Here is a 26,107-nt window from a genome sequence, read left to right as displayed (position 1 = left end):
GGATGAGTTTGAAGAGCTAGATACATGAGAGAAACATTCACCAAAAGTATTAGCAATGGTCTGAGCATCAGAAACTTCATGATCATTGAATATTAAGATAGAGAGGGTGGCAGAAATATACTGTCCACTCACCTTTCAGATCTTGTCCTATATGACTTTTGAACTGGTGGTTGAAGAAATGCTAGAGGTATATTTAATCCAAGATTTCTTCTGGTTTTGACATCTAACTCAAGCCTGTGCATAGGCTTGCTGAAATGCAATGCAGTTTGTGAGTGTGGAATATCTACGAAATTTATTCCAAGCATGTTTCTGAGCTTTTCGTATCATAGAACAAGCAGAATTCCACCAAGGGTTGGGATGGCCAATCTCTCTTAATATGATAGGAAAATGATCACTACCCCATGGATTGATATCAACCTCCCAAGAAAAGCAAGTGAAAAGTGAAGGGAAGTACATGGAAAGATCTATAGCAGTAAACAACTGACTGGATGCATGAAAATAAGTGTAAAAGCCAGTATTGAAGAGAGACAGGTTGTAGTACAGCAGCATATGCTGTATAGCATAACCCCTCACATCAATACTACAAACCACCCCAGAGGGGATTATGCCCATTAAGATCCCCCAAAATTAAAAAGGGAGTTGGCAGTTGCTCAATGAGAACATCAAGGTCTGAGGGATGATAATTTTTTCCAGGGATAAGGTACAGAGAGCAAACAGTGATGGTACGACCCAAAGATATACGGATGGCTACAGCCTCCAAGGGCATATTCAATGACAAGGACCTGGTGGTCACATGTTGATCAATCAGCAGTGCTACTCCCCTACATTATTGTCCTACACATGACCTGTTATTTTGGTATAAGGTGTATTGTTGAATTATGACTGTATTAGTATGTTTTAAAAATGTTTCCTGTAAAGAAAGCCATTTGGGATGATAAAACTCAATCAAATCCTTGATCTTATTTACATTTGACTGAAAACCTCGACAGTTCCATTGGATTAGCATGGCCATTTTTATTTATTTTGGAGAAGAATATGGCAAGGAGACCTTCTGCTTGCAACTGCGCTTTTATCCTTTACTGGATAAAAATGTTTCCTGTAAAGAAAGCCATTTGGGATGATAAAACTCAATCAAATCCTTGATCTTATTTACATTTGACTGAAAACCTGACAGTTCCATTGGATTAGCATGGCCATTTTTATTTATTTTGGAGAAGAATATGGCAAGGAGACCTTCTGCTTGCAACTGCGCTTTTATTCTTTACTGGATGTGGGTCGGTCACTCTCCAGTGATCCTGTTCTGGATCAAGTAGGCAGGTTGGAGTTTGTAGACATACGTTCCAGTGATTGAGGACATGAACAAATGAGTTGTTTAATTTTTGGGGTGTCAACACAAGAAGATCCCATAGAAATACCTGGGCTTGAATAAGGTGAAGTTGGGCAATGACTGGAAGGTGTGATAGGGACAGAGACAGAGGTAGATAGTGATTCATTAACTTTGCTGATTTCGGAGGGTACTAGATTAAGATGAGTTGTTAAGGATTATGTAGGAGGCACAAAAAGGTCTATCTGGACTCTTATTGTAGTAGTGGAATGGATTACAGCAGCATAAGTCTGAGATGGAATTGGGAATAGTAATTTCCGAGCCTCTGGATAAGTATTATTATGAACTGTTTTGAGACATTGTACTTCTTTCTCTTCCACTCATTTAGGGCAAGTAAAAAAAAGGAAGGATGTGGACCATTAAAGTTAACACAATGTGGTTCTAGTTGGCATTCAAAAGCATCATGGTCTTTACCAGCACAATGGGCACATGTCAAGGAACCACGGCAAGATGTTTTTGAGTGACCAAATCGTTGATAATGAAAACATCTAACAGGGTTAGGAATATAAGGCCGTACCTTACAATTCAAATATCCTGCCTTGATTGTGGTAGAAGGAAGTGATGTTGTAAATGTTAATATCAGAACATTTTTCAGCTCCACAATCCCGTCCTTACAAGTAAAAATTCAGTGCATGGCTGTAACATCTTGGCTTGTGAAACCTGCGAGGATCTCTGACTCTGGAATGGTCCTTAAATCCCTCTCAACCATAACTTCTCTGGAAGAATTCAAAGTAGAATGAGGAGTAACCTCAATGGGTATATCCCCAATGGCCTTCGACTTCAAGAGGAGTTTGGATTGTTGTGATGAAGTTGTTTCCACTAAAATGTCCCCAGAACATAATTTTTTTTACTGATTTAGGTGAGACAGCAAACCCTTCTAAACCCTTATGAATAAAAATGGAGACATCTGCCCTAAGGGTTTCTCAGTTAAAAAATGTATAATTAGAAATTGCGGGACAGATTCAAGTTGTGAGTTTGACCTATAGAGTCATCAATGTACGATCGTTTGCCAGTAGTTGGATTTTTCTCTGTGCTGTCATGCTTGTTTATTTTTTTTATTTGAGGGGTATCCATAATAAAAAAAAAGAATATTTCAGTGTCCACTGATCTTACCCACCATTGAGCCCTATGAGGGGACACACTACAGTGCCATATAAGGTCACTGCAGCAATGCCAGGGTTTCGTGAGCACTATACCCGAACACCAGTATCAAACAATGTTCATTGCACCTGTTGATAATGTCCTACTCTGGCACTCAGTTGATCCTTGCCCAAATGGACTAGCTGACTGATCTTGGAGGGGCAACCCCAAGACTGCCCATCTACAGGAATTTGAGGCCAAAGTGGTATTTTGGAGTTGGACCCATAAACCACCAGGATCCTCTCCTCCCCTTCACGAGTCACCACACACAGCAAACATGCAGGTGAATGTTTTGATCCCAGAGGAGGTAAACTGAAAGTACAGAACCTTCTCTTGGTAGTCCCCTCACCACGTACAGGAATTCACATTGAGGGGAATGATAGTAGTCATTTAAAAGTCATAAAAAATAAAAAGATATTCTGCTTTTCTTATCATTATCAAAACTGCTATAACTGTTTAACATAATGATGCCTTGTTTAAAATTCTAAAAAAAAACAATAACAAAAACTCCTCTCTGAAACTTGAGAATAAGGTATTTCTTTTAAAGTGCCTGCTTTTATTCCTAGCCTTCTATAAAACTTGAGAGTAGAAAGTATTTCTTTCAAGGTGCCTCTTTTTATTCATAACTTTCTTTAAAACTTGAAAGTAGAAGGTATTTTCTCAGATTGACTGTTTTTATTCCTAATCTCTAAAACTTGACAATAGAAGATATTTCTTTCAAAGTCTCTGTTTTTATACTTGTCATGTTTCCTAGTAAAATCAAAATTCATCTTCTTGGAAGTGTCAAGCAAAACTCATATGCTACAAATCAGATTTTCTATAACAAGTGTTAGTATTTGTAAAAGTAACCAACAGATGGAGCTGGAAAATAAGTGGTATTTGCAAATTGATTCATTGATTAGTAGTGTTCTTCAAACCTCAGTACATACAAGGAAAATAAAGTTGTAAGTGGGTGCTGTAAGTCTTTCTTCTAGTCACCAGTACAGAATTATTGACAGTTGCTGATAGTCTTAGCAGCTAGAGCAAAGCTGAACAAACTTGAAATAAAAAACAAACAATTTATAAGTCTTTATGTGGCTTTACACACAACAACAAACATAACATGAATATGTGATTACTTGGATAATTGAAGACAGCAATAACTGGAAACCTTAACTTCAATTATTTGATTGTTGAAATGATTGTAAACAATAATTTTGATTAATTTATGTAACACTTTCTGAGGGGTAAACAATTAAGTAATCCAGGGCCATCAACAGATGATGGGTAAACAATTAAATCACCAAGGACTATTGACAGAAGATGGGTTAACAATTGATCACCCAATACTATCAATAGATGATGGATAAATGATAAAATCACAGGATTATTCACAGCTGATTGGTAAATGATGAAATCAACCAGAACTATCCACAGATGATGGGTAAACAATTAAATCACCCAGGACTATCAACACATAATGAGAAAAAATTAAATTGCCTTGAACTATCAACAGATAGTGCTGTTTCTGTCTCTATGACATGACTGACATATGAGCTATGATCTGAATAGATCAAACAGCAGTTATAGTCTTACATGTATTTTAAAAAACTGTATCATTACAATCAATATCAAAGACGTTTTACAATTGTGTATTAAGCTCTATTAATAGGAACATTTTGACTAGACACACACACACTGCTGCAGCTTCAATGAATAACCAAGTCAATGATTTCACTTCATTTAATTTTCTAATAATTCCTACATTATTTATAGTCACTTAGATCAGTACACTTTTGGTGAATAACAAAGTTAACAAAATGCTAACAATATGATATAGAAAATCCTTACCATGGAACAGGTAACTATTACCTTGTGGCACTGCTGAAATGTTTTTCACAAGTCAAATCTTTAAAGGAAACTCCCATCACTGCAGCCTTATAATGGAATCGACATTAGATTTTCCACAAGTAGGACAACAATGCATCCTTTGTGCTCAGTTCTCCCCTTGAACATACAACATATACAAAAAACTTATTCCAAAAGTGGCAAGGAAGGACAGGTGGTTCTTTGGAGAAACAAGTATTCAGCCAAGAAACATTTCCAGGTAAGGAAAATATTAACTTCAGAAATGTTACTCACTCTCCACAGAATAAATAGCTGGAATCCCACAATGATAAGATTTGTGTAGGTAAAGAAGTTAAAAAGAAAAGCTTCTTTCTGAGAATATAATGACCAAAATGAAAAACTTGTGGAACATGTCATTCACTAGAGAAAGGTGGGGACCCAGTTGAGGTAAACTCCAAAACAAGTGGGAATATAGAAAGATACTGTCAAGAGTATTGCTAAAGTATTGAAGGTTGAGTGAAATGTAAAGGCCTACATCTAAGGGGATCAACACATGTATGTGTAGTGTGGCTAGAACAGTAAGTTAGGCCACACAATAGATGAGAAATACTTACCAGGATGGGCAGGTGCAGGAATGAAGCAACTTAGAGCTTCATTTGAGGTGAATGTAAAACCAAACCACCATGAATTGTCTGGTTCTAAGTGGCCTGTACTATGCTTCCAATTAAGCACCACAGCTATACTTATAACTAAAGCATGTGTCCACTCAAACTCATCTCAATGAAATTACATTGACCTAAATGGGAACTCTCCACATCATCTCCCCCTCAGAGACTTGGATCTTCCACTCAGCTAAAGGAAAATGGAATGGAGGAATTTCTATTGGAGAAAACACCAGAGAGGTGAGTGTGATGAACAGGAAATTATCATAATAAGGTCCCATATTAACAGAAACAGGGACAAACAGAAGTTGTGAAGGCACTTCAAAGCAGAAACCTTATCTCACCAGCAGACTCTGAGCAGGAATCCCTGCAAGACAACTCTAGCCACATGCTAAGTGCTTTTTTATTTTTATTTTTTGAGGTGTATGATGGGATCTCCAAGAAGAAAAATTAATCAGCAACTGGCTTCTTTAGAGCCTCTGGAAAGAATGAAAAATGTAACTGGAAGAAGATAAAACTCAGAGGTAGAAAAAATGTAATGTGGTATGAAGTATGTGACAAAAGGATTCAGAGATGTCCATATCACACCTACAACACTGAATTCAGGGAATATTGAAAAGCCATAAGATTAACTCTACTATGGAAAATGACATGACAAAATGAGAGGAGTCACCTCCTAGTGAAGAATAGATAAGACTTTGATAACCCAACATTCAAAGTGAAAGAAGGCTTAAGTTGATTAGGGTTCCCACAGCAAAAAAATACAGTGTTGACTGCACCTGAAAGGAGCAGTACAAGCAAGATAACAAAGAACTGCCTAAACTGGAATATATAAGGGTCAAAATGATCATTCAGAAAAGAATGGGAAAGTGCTGAAGAAAATTCTTATGAATAGAGGTAGATGGAAAAAGCTCACCTGATAACCAGCAGAACACAAGTGAAGAAAAACAAACCAATGTCATCTACCTATGTTATCAGGGAAATTATAATTTTCCTATAATGAAAATGTATTTCTGATAGATAGCCATTCACATTCAGTGTTGTTCTTTATAAGCAAAACATTTTTTGCACGTGTCACAACCCTTGGAATTGTCTGCAACTGATTGATTTCTAATGTGTCACACATGGAAAGCATCATGTGACAACCCTCCACTAATAAAAGAGTGTGACATACACTCTTGATGTATATGACTCCCTCTCTTCAATTCTACTGAACCATCACTTGGAGTTTTGGCAGAAAATAGAAGCACTGGTTTTTAGTTGGGAGGAAGGGTGGGAAGTGCGAGTAGAGGTAAGTAATTATTGGAAATACATTTTTAGCAGTGGAAAATTATAACTTTTGATACATTAAATTCCCTCCACTAACACAGATAGAAATAGCTAGGATCCAACATTGAATAGGTGTAGGAACCAGTGTGAGGGAAAAAAAAGCATCCAAACAACACTCTCCAAATGGAGTTGTTCGGAAATGAAGATCTGATGTGAGAGACTGCACCACTTCTGAAATAAGTATAATTTTTGCCCATTGTGGAAAGATGTCACACATATAGGCAGAAAATCAGAGCAGCATATCCAAATGGGAGGGAACTATGGCAAAAATCTCCCCGTGGCACAGCAGTATGTCTGCAGGTGAAAACAATCAGAATAATAGGAATAGAGACAGGGGAGAGATGGTCCACCATCTCATAATGAATATCATCAGATCCAACTGATGTACTGCCAGACCAATGAAGAGCAAGTTTAAGTTTCACCAGTGCAAGGAGGTGATTACAGTAATAGAGACAATCAGCCTGAAAGGAAAGAGACAATCATTTTGCCTCTGTTTTGATGGCTAAGAAGATGGGAGATGTAGCAGAAGTGCTTATGCCGAGAGTACTGGCAATGCTCTGGGTATCACCAACTTCCTGACTATCAGAGAACAAGACTGAAAGGGGGGCAGAATGATACTGGCCACTAACCTTTTGAATTTTGTCTCATATGACTTTGGAACTGGTGGTAGAAGAAATGTTAGAGGTGTATTTAATCCAAGATTCCTTCTGGCTTTGACGTCTGACCTGCTGAGCATGTGCATGGGGCTGCTGAAATGCAATATGGTTTAAAAGTGTAGAATATCTACAAAAGGTATCCCAAGCCCATTTTTGAGCTTTTCTTGTCATGTGGTAGGCAGGGTTCCACCAAGGACAATGTTACTATGGGAAATGTTTTGAGGTTTTAGGAATACACTGAGTATCTGCCTGGACAATACAGTCAGTTACTGCTGCAACACAGTCATCTATTGATGGCTTACACATGATGGCAGAATTAAGTTCTCAGAGAATGGTGAAAGAAGGCCAGTTAGCCTGGTCCAAATTTAATTGAGGCACACGGGTCAGATGGCATCAGCCACGGCCAGTCTCTCTCAAGATGATAGGAAAATGATCACTGCTCCATGGATTAGTGTTGGCTCTCTAAGAAAAGTAAGTGAAAGTGAAGGGGAGCAGATAGAAAGATTTATACTAGATGCATGAAAGTAAGCATAAGAACCAGTATTGAAGAGAGACAGATTGTGGTCCAAAAGCATATGCTCTATAAGCATGACCCCTCCCATCAATACTAGCACCACCCCAAGTTAAAAGGAGGATTGTAACTTCTCAATGAGGGCATCTAGATCTGAGTGATTATAGATCTCTTCAGGAGGCAGGAAGAAATTTAGTGATGGTATGACACAGCCTCCAAGGGTGTATCAAGTGACAAGGAAAGGGTGGGCATATGTTGATCAACCAGCAATGCCACCACACAATGTATACACCTGTCATTTGTATACACAGAAAATTCCTGCATTAGCAGGTTTCAGAAATGTTTCCTGTAAGGAGAGGCAGATGGAATCGTAAGAATCAGTCAAATCATTAATGTCATTAAAAACCTCAACAGTTCCACTGGATCAGAGTGGCCATTGTTATTTACGTGGAGGAGAATGTGGTGGGAAGATCTTTTGTTTGTGACCACATTTTTTCTTTATTGGACAAAGATCTATTAACCTCCATGGATCCTGTCCTGGGTTGGGTAGGCAGGTATCTGTTTGTGGACAAATATTCCAATGACTGAGGGCATGAATGAATGGTCAATTTACTTTTCATGGCTGCAGAAGAGGATGAATCCAATTAAACACTAGAACCTGAAGGAAGTGAAATTGGGCAGTCACTGGAAGAAGTGACAGGGACAGAGATGGAAGTAGACATATGCATCAACTTTTTTAATTATGGAGGGCACAAGATTCTTAAGATGTTTTGCAAACAACTCTGTTGGAGGCATGGAAAGATCTGTCTGCACTCCCACTGTAGTAATGGAATGGAGTGCAGCAGCATATGTCTGAGATAGAATTGGGGACAATAATTTCCGAGCCTCTGAGTAGGTGATATTGTTAACAGTCTTTACACATTGCACCTCTTTCTCTTCTACCCATTTAGGGCAAGAAACAGAGTAAGAGGGGTGTGGGCACTACAGTTAACACAGTGTGGTTCCAGGTTGCACTTGTAAGTGTCATGGCCTTTACCACCACAATAAGCACATATCAAAGAACCATGACATGATGTTTTTGAATGACCAAACCACTGACAATGGAAACATCTGAGAGGGTTAGGAATGCAAGGCCATACCTTGCAGCTCAGGTAACCTGCTTTGACCGTGGCAGGAGGATGGGTTGATGTAAATGTTAATATCAGAACATTAGTAGAGTCCATAATTCCATCTTTATGGGTGAAGATTCGGTGTACTGTAGTAATGCCTTGGTTGGAGAAACCAACAAGAATTTCCAACTCAGGAATATTCTTTAAATCCCTCTCAACTGGGCATATTTTCAGTGCCTTTTGATTTCAAGAGGAGTTTGGTATGCTGTGGTGAAGATTTTTCCACCAAAATGTCTCCAGAATGCAACTTCTTCACTGACTCTGGGGATCAAGCAAGTCCCTCTAATCCCTTCTGGATGAAAAATGGAGACATCTGCCCAAAGGATTTTTCAGGTAAGGAATGTAGAATCAGAAATTGAGGTGTAAAATCTGGCTGTAATTGTAACTGTACAACAGAATTGCCCATGTGTGGTCATTTTCCAATGGTCCATTTGTTTTTCTATTATTTCATTTTTACTTATTTTATCAGAAATATTTTATCTTTCATAACAAAGAAGCTTCATTTCAGTGCCCACTAACCCCACCTACCATGGAGCCTTAAGAGAAGACTCACTACAGTGCCAAACAAGGACAGTGCAGCAATGATAGATTTTCATGAGCACTACACCCAAACACCAGCATCAGATACAATGTCCACAACACCTGTTGAGAACATCTAACACTGGTACTTGGTTGACCCTCACCCAAGTGGACCAGCCAACTAACTCTAAGGGGCCACCTCAAGGCCAAAGTGGTGTGTTAGGGATCCTCTTCTCTACTTCATAGCTCACTATGCACGTCAAACATGTGGGTGTATGTTTAAATCTCAAAAGAGGCAAACTTAATAATACAGAACTTTCTCTGGGAGATCCCCTCATCACATACAGGAATACACACCAAGAGGGCAAAGGAGGGAGAAAGAAATTGTAGGGCAAGTCCCTCTGATAAGACCAGAATAACCCATGGATCTGTGGTGAAAGGTCACCAAAAGGGAACAAATCCATACAAGCAGGCTCCCACTGGACCAGTACCCACCAGCTAATCATTAGGGCTGTTAGTGATGTGTCCATCTATGTGAAATAAAATGATGAGAAGAGGAACCCTGAAAGAAGAAAAAGATAAAGGCTTAAAATAACTAGGATAGGAAACATGAATAGGTGTTTGTCTCAGCTCCAACAACAACAGAGAAAGTATGTGTGTAAAGCAAGAGCATAAGATGACAAAAACAAAAAGCCAACACAGAGGTAATTAGAGAGAGGCTATCTCTCAAAAAGAGGCTGTCCCTCTAGATCTTTGTGGACTGTCTTGGAAATCAATTGAATAATAGATAAATACATTGAAGGGAAGTAAGCATGAAAACTGAACATGATATAAATGCACAGGTAAATCAGAGACCCCCACCCCCATGGGTAAAATCAGCCACAACTGCTGAGAGTTGAGAAACATACAAACAGCTTGATGGTAAGCTAATGCAAACTGATCTTTAGTTCATGGAGGGCAAGGAATGCTGGCACCTTCAACCAATTATGAAGCAAACTGCTCAGTATGAACCTTAATATCTGGGGAGGGTGGAAAAAATCAAATAATGAAATAAAAAAGTATTGTGCAACAAAGGATGGGAATAATAAGAAATGGACAAAATATTATATGCCTGAGAAATCATGTTCAAATAGGTTCAACTCATTTAAGAAGGAAGTGGGGCAAATACAGGAGAATGACACATATAATAATCAATCTGTAAATAATTACAGATATATCCAATGATACCCAAAATAATATCATTAACCTCGGAATTATATTTGAAATATCAATTAAACAAATACATTTGATGTATAAAAATTATAGTGAGGAAAATAAATAGAGGTCAACTGAAAAATTCTTCTTTAAAGTAAAGATAAAAAAAAATTAATAAACTTACAGTTACAAAATTAAACTATGAAAAGTGAAGAATTTGAGTGATATAAAGAGGAACAAAACTAAAACATGAGTACTGCCAAACAAAAGGTGATAGTTTGGTAGAAAATAGGGAGTTGGATGCAACTAGAGAGTACATATGACACTCTGATTGGTGGCATTGTCACATGATTATTTGCTTGCAAGATACAGTGGAATCAGTCAGTTCCATATGCGGTAGATTCTAGGCTTTTGGCATGTGCAAAAGAAATGTTTGCAAATAGAGGGCAGCACTAAATGAGAATAGCTATTTATGTACTGTATCAGAAGTGCAAAACACAGGTATGTGTTATGTGCTTTTTGTCAAGAAGCAAAGAACTAGAAACAAAGTGCTCTGTGGGAAGAGCTAATGAAATATGTCCAAAAACAAGGTAGAATCAACAAACGATACATAAGGAGGAGGCCATGAGTCCTGGGTCTTAGATGAGCCAGCCACATGATGCATAATGGTGGTAATATTGGCAACTATCTGAATAACTCTGGTTGCCATTGAAAGGAAATAAGACAACTTCTATGATGGAAAGTCTGGATCTTGCTATATTTCAGAAATCAAATATGAAACATTTTATTCAGTAAGATTCACAAAATGAAATTCATGGAAAGTAATATTATTAATTGTTGTTCATACCTATCTATGAAACTCAGTCTTGGTTGTTGTCAAAATTAAAACAACTGAGATTAATTTTCAGAATCCAAATGCTGAGTTAACTCTGGGAACCACATTACTTACTCTGGAACACATGTTCCAAAAATCTTGTAATTTAATTTAGAAGAGTAAACAAATTAATGTAAGAACAAATAATAATTCATACCAAAAGTGCTACCTGAAATCTTAATAGTCTATATATTTCTTTCTCCAAATAAAGAAAATAACGTTAAGATGGTTAACACTTTGAATGCCAACTAAAGGATTAAAATAACAAACGACAAGAAAGAACACATCCAAATCTCTGCAGTGTTACTGAAAAGAATGAGCTAGCAGCATACACAACATGTTCAAGGTGTGTGCTGTGCAAAATGAATGCATTGCTTGCTTGTCCTCCTATTAGTGGAGAGCTGTAGCTAATGGTTACTACATCATAAACAGACTTATTACATTTAGGGATGACAGTTTTGTTTTGGCATGTACACAGAAACATTTCAGCAGTAGCACAAAGTAAAAGCTGTCTGTTCTGTACAGAAATGGAAAACACTTCTGAAACACTACGAAGCTTCCAAAAGCTTCTTTATATCAATAATTACAACAAAATAATAATTTAATAGATTTATGTGATGGAAATCTTACTTTTCTCTGATAAAGATGGTTCAGAGGAACATTTATAGTTGATGCACAACTTTATTTCTAATTGTTGCAAGTTTCTGCACTTGACTATCTCTAAACGTCTAACTACAACAAGTCAATAGGTTGTTTTTGTCAAACACATACACTTATCTTTTTTTGACAAACTTGAACATGATTAGAGGATGAATGAGATGCAGAAATGTGACAACACACTATGTAGATACGCCTAAAGCAATGGTACTTTGTAGACCTAAAAAGAATTACTAAGAGAATAAACAACGAAAAAATAATTTTTGTTGTAATATTAGACCTTGTGTTAAAAACTTACTTGTAATGGTTCTGATGGTTCAACTAAAAGTCCAACATTATCCCACGACTCAGCCAGATAGAGTGGTGCCATCTGTTGAAGCTTCTCCACAACAAATTTTAGATCCATTTTTTTAAACCCCAATTTTTTCACACTCTATAAGGAAGAAAGGTTACAAGTTAATACATTTTGATATAGAACATGTTTAACTGGTAAAAAGTTTCTGAACAGTTTAAAAGTTCACAAGTGATAAAAAGATATCAAAACTGGCTACAAAACTGTTTAGAGATGGAGAACTGTGTAAGATATTTTTAGGAGGTAAGTAACTTGCTAAATTCCAATACAATGAAAAAATTAAGAATTATTAGCATGGAATGAATTTATATAGTTCCATTATTTACATTAATATAGGCCAAAATATGGTTAAGCTGCTCCTGAAAAACGTTTTGGTTCCCTACAGTTATCTAAAAATTTAGCTGTAGAAATGGAAAATGAGACAGTTTTCAAATTTCACTTCAAAGTAAATATTTCAAAAATGTAAAGCAGGCCACTTCAAAAACTGTTGCTTATAAACAACGTACTTGGATTTATATTGTGTGAGTAAGAAGACAAAATCCCCAAGTAAAATTTATTAGTATCGCTGCAACTAGTTATTGATTATTCATGACTTTCTCATTTGGAGAGTCACATTTTCAAATTAATGTAAAGAAAAAATAAATAGGCCCTTTTAAAATAAGTTAAAAACTTCTATAGTTATATTACACAAATCATACGTGTATTACATACACATATAATAATTTAATAAATCTCCTTCCTCTTTCTTAACTAAAGCTATAAAAATAATTTCAGTTTTGCAAGATATGGATAGAGATCAGATGAAATTTTTATTACTAAAGAATTATCCTGTTAGCCAGCCTTTAATTCTCCTAAAGAACAACAGTGAACTATTTGAAAGCTCTCAAGTTTTAGGTCTCATAAGAGAATCATTACAACTATTTGATTTACACAAAATTTTAATCAAATTAAATGTATCTTTTAACCAAAGATGTCAGATAAATCATTCAACAAACCTGAGAAACCCTAGTGTTTTGACTGGTTGACATTTCATCAGGATAAGGTTGTCATTATAAACTCGTCTACTTAAGTATAGGCTTTTGTGTATTTTGATCATTCTACCAAAAATCTTTATTAATATTTGTTTTTTTATTTGTGTAATGTTTATACACATATATATATACAATTATATAATAACTAAATTGCATACTAGTGCAGGGGTAAGAAATATGGGTCCATCCCCCCACTTTCCAACATATCAGTAAAAATGCCTCAGAAGTTGGAATATTACTCTAAAGAAAAACAAGATAATGCATAACACAAGAGCTTCCAGGGTTCAACCCCAGTAGTAACAGGTGTGCCTGTGGTGCACATACCATCACTTTTCTCAGTCAAATAAACCCTAGGGACTCCAACTTTTAATTTCTCTCCTAATCTTTGTAGTGTGTTTTCTTATAACAAAGCCACATCAGGCTATCTGCTGAGTCCACCGAGGAGAATCGAACCCCTGAATTTAGTGTGGTACCTCTGTACTGTCTGGAAAAGTGCTGTACTTGCATTTCACTAGTAGTAGTAGTAGTAGTAGTGTGACACAAATCAAATATAAACTTCTGTGTACACTACGAGTTGTTTGGAATTCTACTGTATTTGCAAGTCAGTGACAAACCTTGGACAGCCGGCACTGTTCTATCTGGAGAATCATCAACATATTTTCGTTAACTTTCGTTACACGAGTAGAATTACAGGTCTCACCTTTCCAGCAATGTACATTAAAAATAGCAATATCCATGGTTCTAATGTTTATTGTATCAGGTAAGTCTCACTGCTATGTGTCATTACTTCATTACACAAATAAGTTGTGAATTAACTACACCGACACATGATTAAACTACGGTTAATTTTATGATTAAATTAACGTACAAGAAAGGTTAAATACTCACGTAAGTTGCACTAGTGGTACTACAATCTTTAATAATATTGGCACATTGAACGGAGACGGATTTTTTTACAAAAAATATATCATGTTTCATTAGAAATAAGTTTAATACTTTGTAATTCACTCTCTTCAGTTTATTAAAATAAGCCAATAGTAACATGTTGTTAGCGAAATTTACACACAAATTAACACTGATTAGACAAATAACAATCTAACATACATTAACTATTGAAAACTGACAAAAGTACACGAACCTTAATCTGCCACACACTTCTCTCGAAAACTGATTTATTGCACTTAATTAACGCTTACAAGAGGACTAAATCAGTTGAACAGTTTCTCCATAGATGGGGCTCGAAATTTACGTAGCAATCAGAAGATAAGCAAGAGTGAAATCTGTAAAAAAAAACTATTATTTTAAATTAATTTTTAATTGGTGTAAAAACGTATAACGTGGTAACATTGGATTCATAATACATTAAAACAACACGACTGCCGAAATATTTTGTTTTAACATGAATTGTTTAGTATTTTTTCATATAAAATACCAAACGATGTAATTAATTATACATTGATTAGTTTCTATTGATATGACAATACGACAAGATAGATCAGAAAAGTGAACACTGGAAAATAGAAACTTAAGTTATGGGCTCGATTTTGAGCATGTCTTGATATAAATGGTGTCCCCAAAAAATGTATACACACTTTAAATGATTATAACTCACTCAAACATTTTTTTGTCAGATGTAACTGATTTGAAGTGATGGCAGAAGCAAGACTAAGCTTTGAGAAAAGGAAATTTATCTTAAAGTGTTACTGGAAGTATAAGAACGTAGCTGAAGTGTAAAGACGGTTTAGGAGGGCGTTTCAAACAGATCCATCAACACGACTCACCATTACTCGCACAAGAGATAAGTTTGAAACAAACGGAACTGTTCAAGACGTCCATAAAGAACGTTCTGGAAGACCGCGGTCGTCCACCAATCTTACACGAGAAGCAGAGCTGTTGAAAAGTCTCCACCGATCTCCAAGAAAATCTGTTGGGCAAACAGCCTGTGAGACAGGAATCCCAAAATCGAGCGTCCATGGCATGTTGAAGCGCATTCATTGGAAAAGTTTTTTTCCGGCATTACTCCACGCCCTCAGTGAAGATGATCCTAACAGGAGAGTTGAATTTTGTGAGTGGTACCTGGCAAAATCTGCAGAGGATGCACGGTTTCCAAAGAAGATTATCTGGAGCGATGAGGCCATATTTAAGATAAATTACTCAGTTAATCACCACAATTGCACCTACTGGGCACCTCAGAACCCGTATGTTACAGTTAAACACCACGTAAACTTACCAGGAGTTATAGTGTGGTGTGGATTATCAGCATGGATGTAATTGGACCATTCTTTTTCCAAAACATAGTCACTGGTCTCGTTTATCTGAACTTGTTACAAGAATCTGTCGTGCCATGCATTCGAGAGCAATTTGGAGATGAGAAGTTTTATTTCCAGCAAGATGGAGTACCACCACACTACCATCGTAAATCTTGACGAAAATCTATCTGCTGAACAGATGGATTAGGTGAAGAGGTAGCACTGAATTTCCCCCACGTTCACCAGATCTCATACATCTGGACACGTCAAATATAAGGTTTACAACACAAAACCTGCAATAATCAATCAGCTGAGAGCAACAATTGAAAGAGAATGCATACAAATACCAAATGAAATGATTCGTGAAGTTTGCAATTCCATCTGTCCGCATTATCAACAGTGCCTGGATCAGAACGGTCATCAGTTCGAACACCTGCGATAACTCAAAAGGTTCTACACTTGTCTTCTTAAACTTTATATAACCTAGATATATCTTAATAAACATCGTGTTTATAATCATTCAAAGTATGTATATATTTTTTGGGACACGCTGTATATTCATGTAAGAGAACATTTTGGATGCGTCATCTAAACATTTATTATGTTTAACTTCCCTGAAGCTTAAACTTTGAAATTGTGCTTTAGGTACTTACATGCTACAAAAATAACAGGCTCGGCATGGCCAAGTGGGTTAAGGCGTTCGACTCGTAATCCAAGGGTCCCGGCTTAGAACCTCGCTCGCACTACACATGCTCCCCTTTCAGCCATGGAAGCATTATAATGTTACGATCAATCCCACTATTCGTTGGTGAAAGAGTAGCCCAAGACTTGGCGATGGGTGGTGGTGATGACTAGCTGCCTTCCTCTAGTCTTACACTACTAAATTAGATATGGCTAGCACAGATAGCCCTCGAGTAGGTTTGCGCAAAATTCAAAACAAACAAAAATAATGAAAACAAATACAAAAAGTCGTATTCCTTTTTTTTTGTAGTTTGGTAAGCAACAAGTATCTAAACTGTGATAAATTATATATAAAGTTTCAGCGCCTGTGAAACTCGAGAAATTATGAAATAAACGCTCAAAAGACACGAGCAAAAACACCAAAATTGTTTGATGATAAAAAAATATTAATTTCAAGTTATTCACGAAGAAACCGCTCATAAAAAACAAGGAATTCGAGAAGTTTAGGTGGGGATGAGATTTTACGTTACATAACAAGACATTAAGAATATCAAAACATCATTATTTATACTTTCTTTTTAGGTAAAAGTTTTCAGTTTGTAATTAAGCACAAAACTAAACAACAGGTTGTTTGTTCTCTAATCACCACAGGTATTAAAACCCAGTATTTAGCTTTGAAAGTCCGCAGACACGATGTTGTGCCACTTGGAGGCGATTGTAGCTATTCTGTTAAGCTGTAGCACTCTTAAGTAAGCTAATATTTTAAATTACATAACTAAATTTAATTATATTTACACGAGGCTAAGCTGTTTGATCGTCCTTCGAATGCACTGGTAAAGTTTCTATTTATTTTGTTTTATTTAAAACTTGCTTCCAGGTTGGAGATGTTCAATTCACGGGTTTATAACGCTAAAATCCGGAATTCGATTTCCCACAGAATAATGAGTGTAAACAATTTATTGTGTAACTCTGAACAACAAAAGTGACAGCATTTGAAATTTAAGTTCTTAATTTCTATCGTAAATATAAGGAAAATTTTTGATTGTTTTTCACAAAAATACTAACAACTCCGTATTAGGTTTATTTGATCCAATACCGTTTTATGAGTTGCAGTTTTCTTTTTTAAAGAAGTCACAATTGCAAATATGTTTGTGCATAAGTGTATGATATTGCATAGAAATGTTAAACTGAAAACAGCCTTTGATAGTATCATTCTTGGAGAGTGCATAATATTTACTTAAAATCAGATGAAGACAAAAGATAAGCAGTTCCCCACTGTGATGTTCATATTCATCACGCTTCGTTTGTTTGGATCGATTCAGCCATGTGTGTTTCATAAACTTCATTTTCATCTTTCCCCGTCCTACAAAACATGTTCGCTCTTCAGCCGTGGCGTGGCGTTGCCAAAATGTGACCATCAGTCCCACTATTCATTGGGAAAAGAATTGGCGGTGGATGGTTATAACTAACTACTTTCCTTCTAGTGTTACATTGCTAAATTAGAAACGACTACTGCAGCCCTCATGTAGTTTTGCGTGAAATTCAAAACAAACCAAACAAACAATCCTTTTCATTATAGTTATTTCTCATAATATCTAAATCCAGGTCAGAGATACCTTTGAAAGTTAGAAACTTCATTTGAGTAATTGAACTAATGAAGATACTGTCATGGAAAAAACTGACCAAAAGAAGAGAGACATGGGAATGAAAAATAAGAAGAATAAGGCTATTCAAAACCCAGATATCGAGGAGACTGAAGATCCTCTCTCAAAAAGCCATGAAAGAAACTCTGAGATATCAGTAACAATTAGACGGGAAGCTGGAGCCCCAAAGTCACAGCCCAAGTGTGAAAAACATTCCATTTCCACTGATACCCAGACATGGGTGAAGACCAAATAAAATGAACTAAATCAAACTCCATCTGACATGAGAAACTGAATCTCCTCACCATGAACCAGATGAAAGCCAGGTGTGAAGAAGAAAGATGTGAAGTGCAGGACGCAGAACTGACTACTGTGGTTGATAAAGGTCGGGGAATAAGAGAAAGGAACAGGAGAGAGCTACTGAAACTAGAGTATGGGAGGAAACCATTGTTGAAATGGGCCAGTAAGGAGCAATCAAAAGGATTTTGTACAAAGTACAATGGATGAAGGAGAATACTCGATGAAGTAATTAGATAAGAAGATATACATAAAAAAACTTGTTTAACAATTTCTGGTTGAAGACATCTATGGCCACAGCTTAAGAATGGGGAACATTGGGCCAAAACAAAGGTAACTGGTGATTGAAAAAGGTGGCAGATGCATCGATGTGAGGGGTACCCCATCAATCAGAAAGCCACCAAGAACAAGGGGATGAAGAGACCATCCCATTTTAGTAAGGAAAGACAAGAGGAGGTAAACTGAGAGAACAGAACAACCTTCCCTGGGAGGCCCCCCTCACCAAGTGCAGGAATACACACCGAGGGGCTAAATGGAAATGTTAAGGTCATAATTCATGTCTGACATTGAACAAACAAGCTAAAATATGGTGACAAAACATGGGTAAATAAATGCTTTCGAGAAAAATGTGAATATTTATTAAAAATAAATTAAGTGTAAGTTAAACTAAGGTAAACCATTCTGTAGCAGATCTGGAACAAAAGGATACATCTGAACTTTGCACTATCAAATCAGAATTAGTGGTTCAGTAGTGGAGTCACATGCATCAAGTGACGATAGTGGTCTCTTACTGGTGGAGAGATGACACATGTTGATTTGGATGAGAAGCAAGTTTTAATCTTTGTTTCCAAAAGAACAGGATTGTGTTATTAAAGAAAGTTTGCACATAGAAAGTAGCATAAAATGGGAAAAGCTAATCTTGTGAGTGGAAGAATGTACTGTATCAGTCAGAACATTGCTTACTTTAACATTTTATAATGTTTGTAGCCAGTAGGGAGAACCTGTGTAGAGCTAGAAGGGTTGAATATAGTTGACATGTGACAGACAACAGCTATATAGCTTACACCAATATTTCTACAAAACAAACCATTCTTACAGAATAAAGTTATTAATTTAGTTCAATACTGAAAAGAGAAAGTTGAAATCATGTGGCTTTCATACAAAGTTTGCTTGCTGTAAACTTGTTCAGAAATTCTCCAACAACTATCATTCATAACTAATCAAATTTCCTCAACTAAATGGTTGATTTTACTGTACAAGTATAATTGATAATCACCCCTGGCAAAACTATGAATTACATCATACAAAAATTATAAAAGGACGACTGCATCTTCACAGATTAAGGGACTATAGTAAGTTCATTACAATAATACACAAAATTAAATTTGTATTCATGGGCACAGAACTTGGTCAAGACAGTGTTTAACATCTAAATTGGAATGAGCAAGTAATAAAACACTGTGCAGCTCATGATCATGGATAAATGAACCATAATTGTTTTTCAGATTTAATAATATATGGAACAAGTGAAAAGGTGAAGCTGTTGATGGTAGTTGGATTAATGAGCCATCATTTTTTTGTTTTCAGCCTTTTGTCCTACTCTGTACTTGTAAGTATTCGAAATAAAACATACAATAGAAGAAGGTTTACTAGAATGTAAACCTCTACAGCTGTGAAAATGATTTTTATTGGTGATTTCTCACAATCAAAAAGATAAACATCTTATATAGAGAAACCATTTCTTAAAATTATTAGAAACAAAACAACAAATAAAAAATTGTTCACTAAGAAAATTAGTAACAATTTCACTCTTGAAATTTTATTGATCACAACGTGTACAATCAGGTCTCGTATAAAGAAAACATTTACCTCGACCAAATCCACATAAACATCTGAGACAACAAATATTACGACCCTAATTACAAACTGTTTATATTCTTTACAAGTAGTTTCACAGTAATAACGTGTTGTCTAATTCTTCTTCTTTTGGTTCAGGCTGGCTGGAAACCTTGCGCAGAACTTTGTTGATTACATCTACAAGAGCATCTTTTGCACCAGGATCTAAGAGTCTCACACATTCCTGAAATTACAAAACAAACAAAATAAAATTTATAATACTGATTTTTGTATTACAAACAATATTGTAATGTAGTGAAAATATAATACAATAACATAAAGCCTTTGGTTATCAAAATATTATAAAAATATAGATGTGTTGTTTCCCTTACTACATAATTGCTTTGTTATCATAACTGACATTTTGTTAACCCTACTATATAACTAATAATGTTCTGTTATTCTTATTACGTAACTAACAATGTTTTGTTACCCATACTACATAACTAACGTTTTGTTAACCTTAGTGTATAACTGATAATGTTTTATTATCCCCATTACATAATTAACTGTTTTGTTAATTATTTGTTACATAACAAAGATAACAGAACATTACAACTAATCTTCATTACAGGAAGGTCCATTCATTAAAAGAACATGGTTGTTTATAACTTTTTAGTATAATTTAACTATACAGGTATTTTATTAATTATTGTGATGTGAAATATCTAGTATTTTTACTTATTGTTGTGTTCTAACGTAACTAAAGTTTTACTTAATGTTGTGATCTGATGTAACTAGAGCATTTACTTACCTAATGTGATCAGATGTAACTAGAATTTTTACCTAATACTGTGATGTGATGTAACTAGTATTTTTACTTAATATTGTGACCTGATGTAACTAGGGTTTTTACTTATTGTTGTGTTCTTATGGAAGTAATGTTTTACTTAATGTAATCTGAAGTATCTAGGGTTTTTTTACTTAATGTTGTGGTCTGGTGCAATTGGGGTTTTTATTTAATACCCTGTTCTTATGTAATTAAGGTGTTACTTAATGTTGTGATGTGATGTAACTAGGGTTTTTACTTAATATCATATTTTTACACAACTAAGGTTTTACTTAATGTTGTGATCTGATATATCTAGGGTTTTTACTTAATGTGTTCTTAATAACTAAGGTTTTACTTAATGTTGTGGTCTCACTTATCTAAGGTTATAATTATACTGTTGTGTTATAAACTATCTGTGGTATTACCTACTGTTGTAATCCAAACTAACTACTTATACAGACCATTACAAATAAGGTTACAGAACCGATTTTCAATATTTCTTTCCTCTCACATTGAAATTTTAAATCTAGACTTACAAACTTTCACTTAAAGAGAATTAGTAAAGTTTGTGGAAAGGTGTTCAAAACCATTAAAAGTTAACAATGAAAAAATAAAACATATACTAATAACAGAGATAGTCAATTAATCGGAATTGTAAATATAGACTTAATTTAAGTAAGGCTGAATTAGAAGAGATATTATGTAGATTAAAAAACAATGATAACATTGTGACTATCTAGAAAGATAAAAAGAGGTGAAATTGCAATTTTGGACAAAAGTTTATGATGGTAAGATTAAAGAACTTTTCAAGGTTGGTTTTTGTAAACAAGCACTACAGATTCATACCAGTTTTGTTAATAATTTATCACAAAAACAGCTTGACATTGAAAGAAGGATGACCTGGCTCCGCCTTGGTATATTTTACCAAAGTTAATGTGGTACCTAACGTCTACAAAATTAGCACTCTGTTTCATTACATCACAGATAACAGTGACTCATGATTTCATTCAATGACAAGTTTATTTGTCAAAAATGTTTTTCTTAACCAACTTTCATAATTAGAAGGTAGAGAATTTACCTTACAGATTTAATAAAATCAATGAGATAAATTAGAATCTACAGACAAACTAGCCTCATTTTATATTATTTCTTTGTTCTTGAACATGCTGGTTGAAGAGACACTGTGTTGAGAAAAATGACTAGTGTTAAAGGAATTCTCTCTGTCAAAAGTAAGTTATATTAATAAGACAACTGCATGTCAAACAAATATTTAAGGGGAGGGGATAAGTTACAGTTTAGTAACTGGATCCTTCTTTGCTACACACCAGATTGTATTATCCCTAGCAAAAAACATTTTCACATTTATATTTAAGGTACTTATGATTAAGACTTAAAATTAAATATTCTTAAAAGATGTAACTATAGACTGAGGCTATAATCCAGAGGTTACTAATAGGTTGTATAATAAGTATATATATTAGTTAAAAATGTTACTCTGTGCAAGGCAACAAGAAAATAGAACAGATGATGACAAGAGGGTTTACTTGCCCTATGTTCAAGAATAGGTTGTATAATAAAAATGTATAGATGGAGGGTAATTTTCTCACTGCTTTGAAATGGTGAAATGGCCAGACACCTCCCAGTTCAGCATGACACTCATTGAGAAAGGATAAGAGTCAAAAGACTGTCATCTTTCACCTTCAGGTACTAAGAACAAAAAACAGAAGTCTTTTGAAATGTTATCCTTTCCACCTGGGCTACACTTTTAAAAAGTCCTTTCTCCACATACGTAATGCTGAACTGGGAAAAGTCTGCCCCAAATAAACCAGTTTAATAGCCAGTCAACAAATTAAGTAAATGGAAAGATAAGATAAAAACCAACTACAAATATTTACTCTATTCTTCTTTCTTATAACAATCTGATGTTGGTCAAACTATTTTTTTTTAATATGAGTACAGAAACATGAAGCCTAGTGTGACTGGAATAAATTTAAAACACTGGTTTTAATATTGCACATTCTCACACTAATCCTCCAAATGAATTCAGATAAATCAATTATTGCCAGATGAAAATTCTTCTATTAGTGGAATGCAAGAAAACTAACAAAACTAGTTTAAAACTGATAATATATGAAATGGGATTTGAATTCAAACTTGTCTGGAAATTTTTTCTTCTAATTCGTTTTTCCATTAGGTACCATTAATAAAGGGTAATCTCTCTAAACCTGAGTGTACAAGATAGTGAAAACAATTTTAGTTCACCTCTTGAGAATAAAGAGTCTGACCTTCATAAACTAGAATGAACTGATTTTCAATCGTTAGTGTATTATTACTCTACTGATGTGTTCTGCTTATTCCTGTACCCTGAAGTAAATAGGCTTGTACCTATTGTTGTACCTTGAAGTAAAGACATTTATACCTACTGTTTTACCCTGAAGTAAATAGATTTGCACTTACTGTTGCATTCTGAAGTAATTATGGCTGTACATACTGTTGCGTTCTGAAGTAATTATGGCTGATGTACTGTTCTGTTCTGATTTAATTATGGCTGATGTACTGTTCTGTTCTGATTTAATTATGGCTGCATTGTGAAGTAACCAGAGTTCTATTTGTTGTTCTCTGAGATAGCCTGAAGTAACAGTCAGTTGAATAATTTCTCAATTACTGACCACACTGGACTTCTAACAACCGACATAACTCAAAGCTATCTCTACAAATCAGTTAACTGTATCATATGTTTAACATTTCAAATATAGATTTTACTTACTTGTTGTGCATCTTCCCCAACCCTCAGTTTAAGAATTGCCACAAGAGCATATTCACTATTTGCTTTTACTATGGTGTTCTTCTCTTTGGTTCCATTCACAAGGTGTGGCACAAGCAACTTTAACACTTGGGGTGGTAGCAACTGTTCACGTGTCTTTGCCAGGTATGTTGACGTTAGGGCTACAACTTGCTTCACTTCGTTGATGTTATGATTCATGCACTAGACAAAAGAAACAGATCAAACTATTGTAATTACGAATCTGTTGGAGCCCAGACAATAAAAAACCTACAGTTCTTCCAAACAAACATTCCTAAAAATGAACAGTAATAACACTGATTTCAAAAGAAAAGCATAAGGAAAACCAAAATACTGTAGCAGTTACATCAGCAGGACAATTGAAACAAAACAAATATCATTAATATCATCAACATTTACATATTAAACATAAGTTGAAGCTTAAATTGTAGATCACTAATATGACATAACCCAAACTATACATCATTGATAGTAATTAAGCTTTAGCATGACAAAACTCAGACTACAAATAACAATTAGACCTTAATATGGCAAAACCCAAACTGTAAATCACTAACATTAATTACACTTCAACATGACAGAATCTAGACTGTAGTTCAGCAATAGCACTTAAGCCTTAGCATGACAAAATGTAACATGTTAAGATACAAACCTTTCAAGAGAGAGTTATTATCTATCTTCCCTAACTGGCTTCAACAAAACCAATAGGAGGGACAAATAAAAAAATTCTTGACAATTTTGTTCTCAAGCTTATTAGATAACAATGATATTTGTAATGAAAAGTAAATAATACTGACAATCATTATACTTAATTCAATAATGTTTAATGTTTTGTTGAAATACTTGATTAGACAATTGTAAAGAATGAAGAAACCTTGGAAAAAGTAACAAGTAGAAGTTGAGGTATGGGACTGTTGGTAGCAAGAAGGTGATGAAGGAAGTATCCTGTTGCTCGTACTCCACTATCAGCTATCTGCAACTATATGTACATATATATAAAAAAGGAATTAACGCATGCACGACTTAAACATTTTCTGTCATAATAAAATTCAATACATCTACTCACAATATTCACACTGAAAATAAGTTATGCTATAATGGAATGTCTGAATGTATTATGTATTAAGTTATGTTATTATGGAATGTATGAATGTGTTATGTATTAAGTTATGTTATTATGGAATGTCTGAATGTATTATGTATTAAGTTATGTTATGGAATGTATGAATGTGTTATGTATTAAGTTATATTATTATGGAATGTCTGAATGTGTTATGTATTAAGTTATGTTATTATGGAATGTCTAAATGTGTTATGTATTAAGTTATGTTATGGAATGTCTGAATGTGTTATGTATTAAGTTATGTTATGGAATGTCTGAATGTATTATGAAATCAAAGTTATTTCAGTTGTACTTAATTTAACTGCTTACAGGTAAGGATACAAAAATGTAAAACCAGAATTATACGAAAAGTTATACACTTTTAAAATGAATATTAAGAGTGCAAAGTTCCTTAAATTCTACATCTCTTGGCATGAGCATCAAAGAAAAGAAAGGAAAATGAATCAGTGCCCTGCTTTAAGCCCAACAATAATGTTCTTTTAAACCTTTACCTTATTTAACCTACATCAAAAAAAGGTTAACAATTATGGATGTCAGACAATAAAACTAACTTTTTGTAGATGTCCTCACTGTGACTGAGGAGTAACAGAAATTCCTAATTTGTTAGCAATCAAACAACTATATGTATCTACTTTTGTTAGCAATCAAACAACTATATGCATCTACTTTTGTTAGCAATCAAACAACTATATGTATCTACTTTTGTTAGCAATCAAACAACTATAAGAACACCTGAACCAATTTAAAACAAAATTCTTTTAATTATTAACACAATTAATAAAGCTACTCACTAAAATTTGGGAAATTCTCTTCACAATTAATAAAGTTATCCATTAAAGTGTTTGGGTAACTCTATTAAAAATTAATGAAGCTATCCATTAAACTTTGAGTAATTCTCTTCATAACTAATAAAGCTATTCATTAATGTTTTGATAACTCACTCTGTCAGCTGTTAAGTAAGAGACCAGAGTTTTAGTAACTCTCTCAGTCCAATCAAAATCTATAAACTTTTCTGGTGCTTCTTTGAGTGCAACCATTAATGCAATCGACCGACCATGACGCAACATCCAGTCTTGTGATGTATCGTCATCTACCAATTAAAAAAAACAACTCCAATCTATAAAAAACAAAGCTATCTGGAGAATAACAAAAGCAGAGTATTTTACTTAATACAAAAAATACATCTACAAAATAAAAAAATATAAATACAAAGGATAATAATACCTCAAGAATAACATATGGCAAATATTTTATCCAAATCAGAAAATAAATTTGCTCAACAAAATGTCCTGAAAGAACTTATGAACTAAAAAACATCAAATTTATAAAGTTTAAATA

General features: G+C 34.8%; 2 protein-coding genes across 7 annotated transcripts in view; both read right to left on the bottom strand.

Moving 5' to 3' along the window:
- Window positions 1–14,546, bottom strand: part of LOC143255487 (NIF3-like protein 1) — a 32,819-nt gene extending 18,273 nt beyond the window's left edge. For 2 of the 5 annotated variants that reach the window (XM_076511227.1, XM_076511228.1), the window contains exons 1-2: window positions 14,444–14,546; window positions 12,221–12,355 (exon numbers count right to left, since the gene is read on the bottom strand). In XM_076511227.1, the coding sequence (XP_076367342.1) occupies window positions 12,221–12,328 (108 nt within the window). In that variant the 5' untranslated portion in view covers window positions 12,329–12,355; window positions 14,444–14,546. The other 3 variants (XM_076511224.1, XM_076511225.1, XM_076511226.1) reach the window with 2 other exon arrangements.
- A 5,426-nt stretch (window positions 14,547–19,972) lies between these two features.
- l(3)80Fj (lethal (3) 80Fj) overlaps window positions 19,973–26,107 on the bottom strand; it is a 102,059-nt gene continuing 95,924 nt past the window's right edge. For both annotated transcript variants that reach the window (XM_076511221.1, XM_076511222.1), the window contains exons 51-54: window positions 25,711–25,859; window positions 24,521–24,625; window positions 23,611–23,829; window positions 19,973–20,255 (exon numbers count right to left, since the gene is read on the bottom strand). In XM_076511221.1, the coding sequence (XP_076367336.1) occupies window positions 20,127–20,255; window positions 23,611–23,829; window positions 24,521–24,625; window positions 25,711–25,859 (602 nt within the window). In that variant the 3' untranslated portion in view covers window positions 19,973–20,126. The remainder of the gene's footprint in view (window positions 20,256–23,610; window positions 23,830–24,520; window positions 24,626–25,710; window positions 25,860–26,107) is intronic.

The sequence above is a fragment of the Tachypleus tridentatus genome, chromosome 7 (genome assembly GCF_004210375.1).
Source record: "Tachypleus tridentatus isolate NWPU-2018 chromosome 7, ASM421037v1, whole genome shotgun sequence".
NCBI lineage: Eukaryota > Metazoa > Arthropoda > Merostomata > Xiphosura > Limulidae > Tachypleus > Tachypleus tridentatus.
This window is presented reverse-complemented; position numbering and strand designations above follow the sequence as displayed.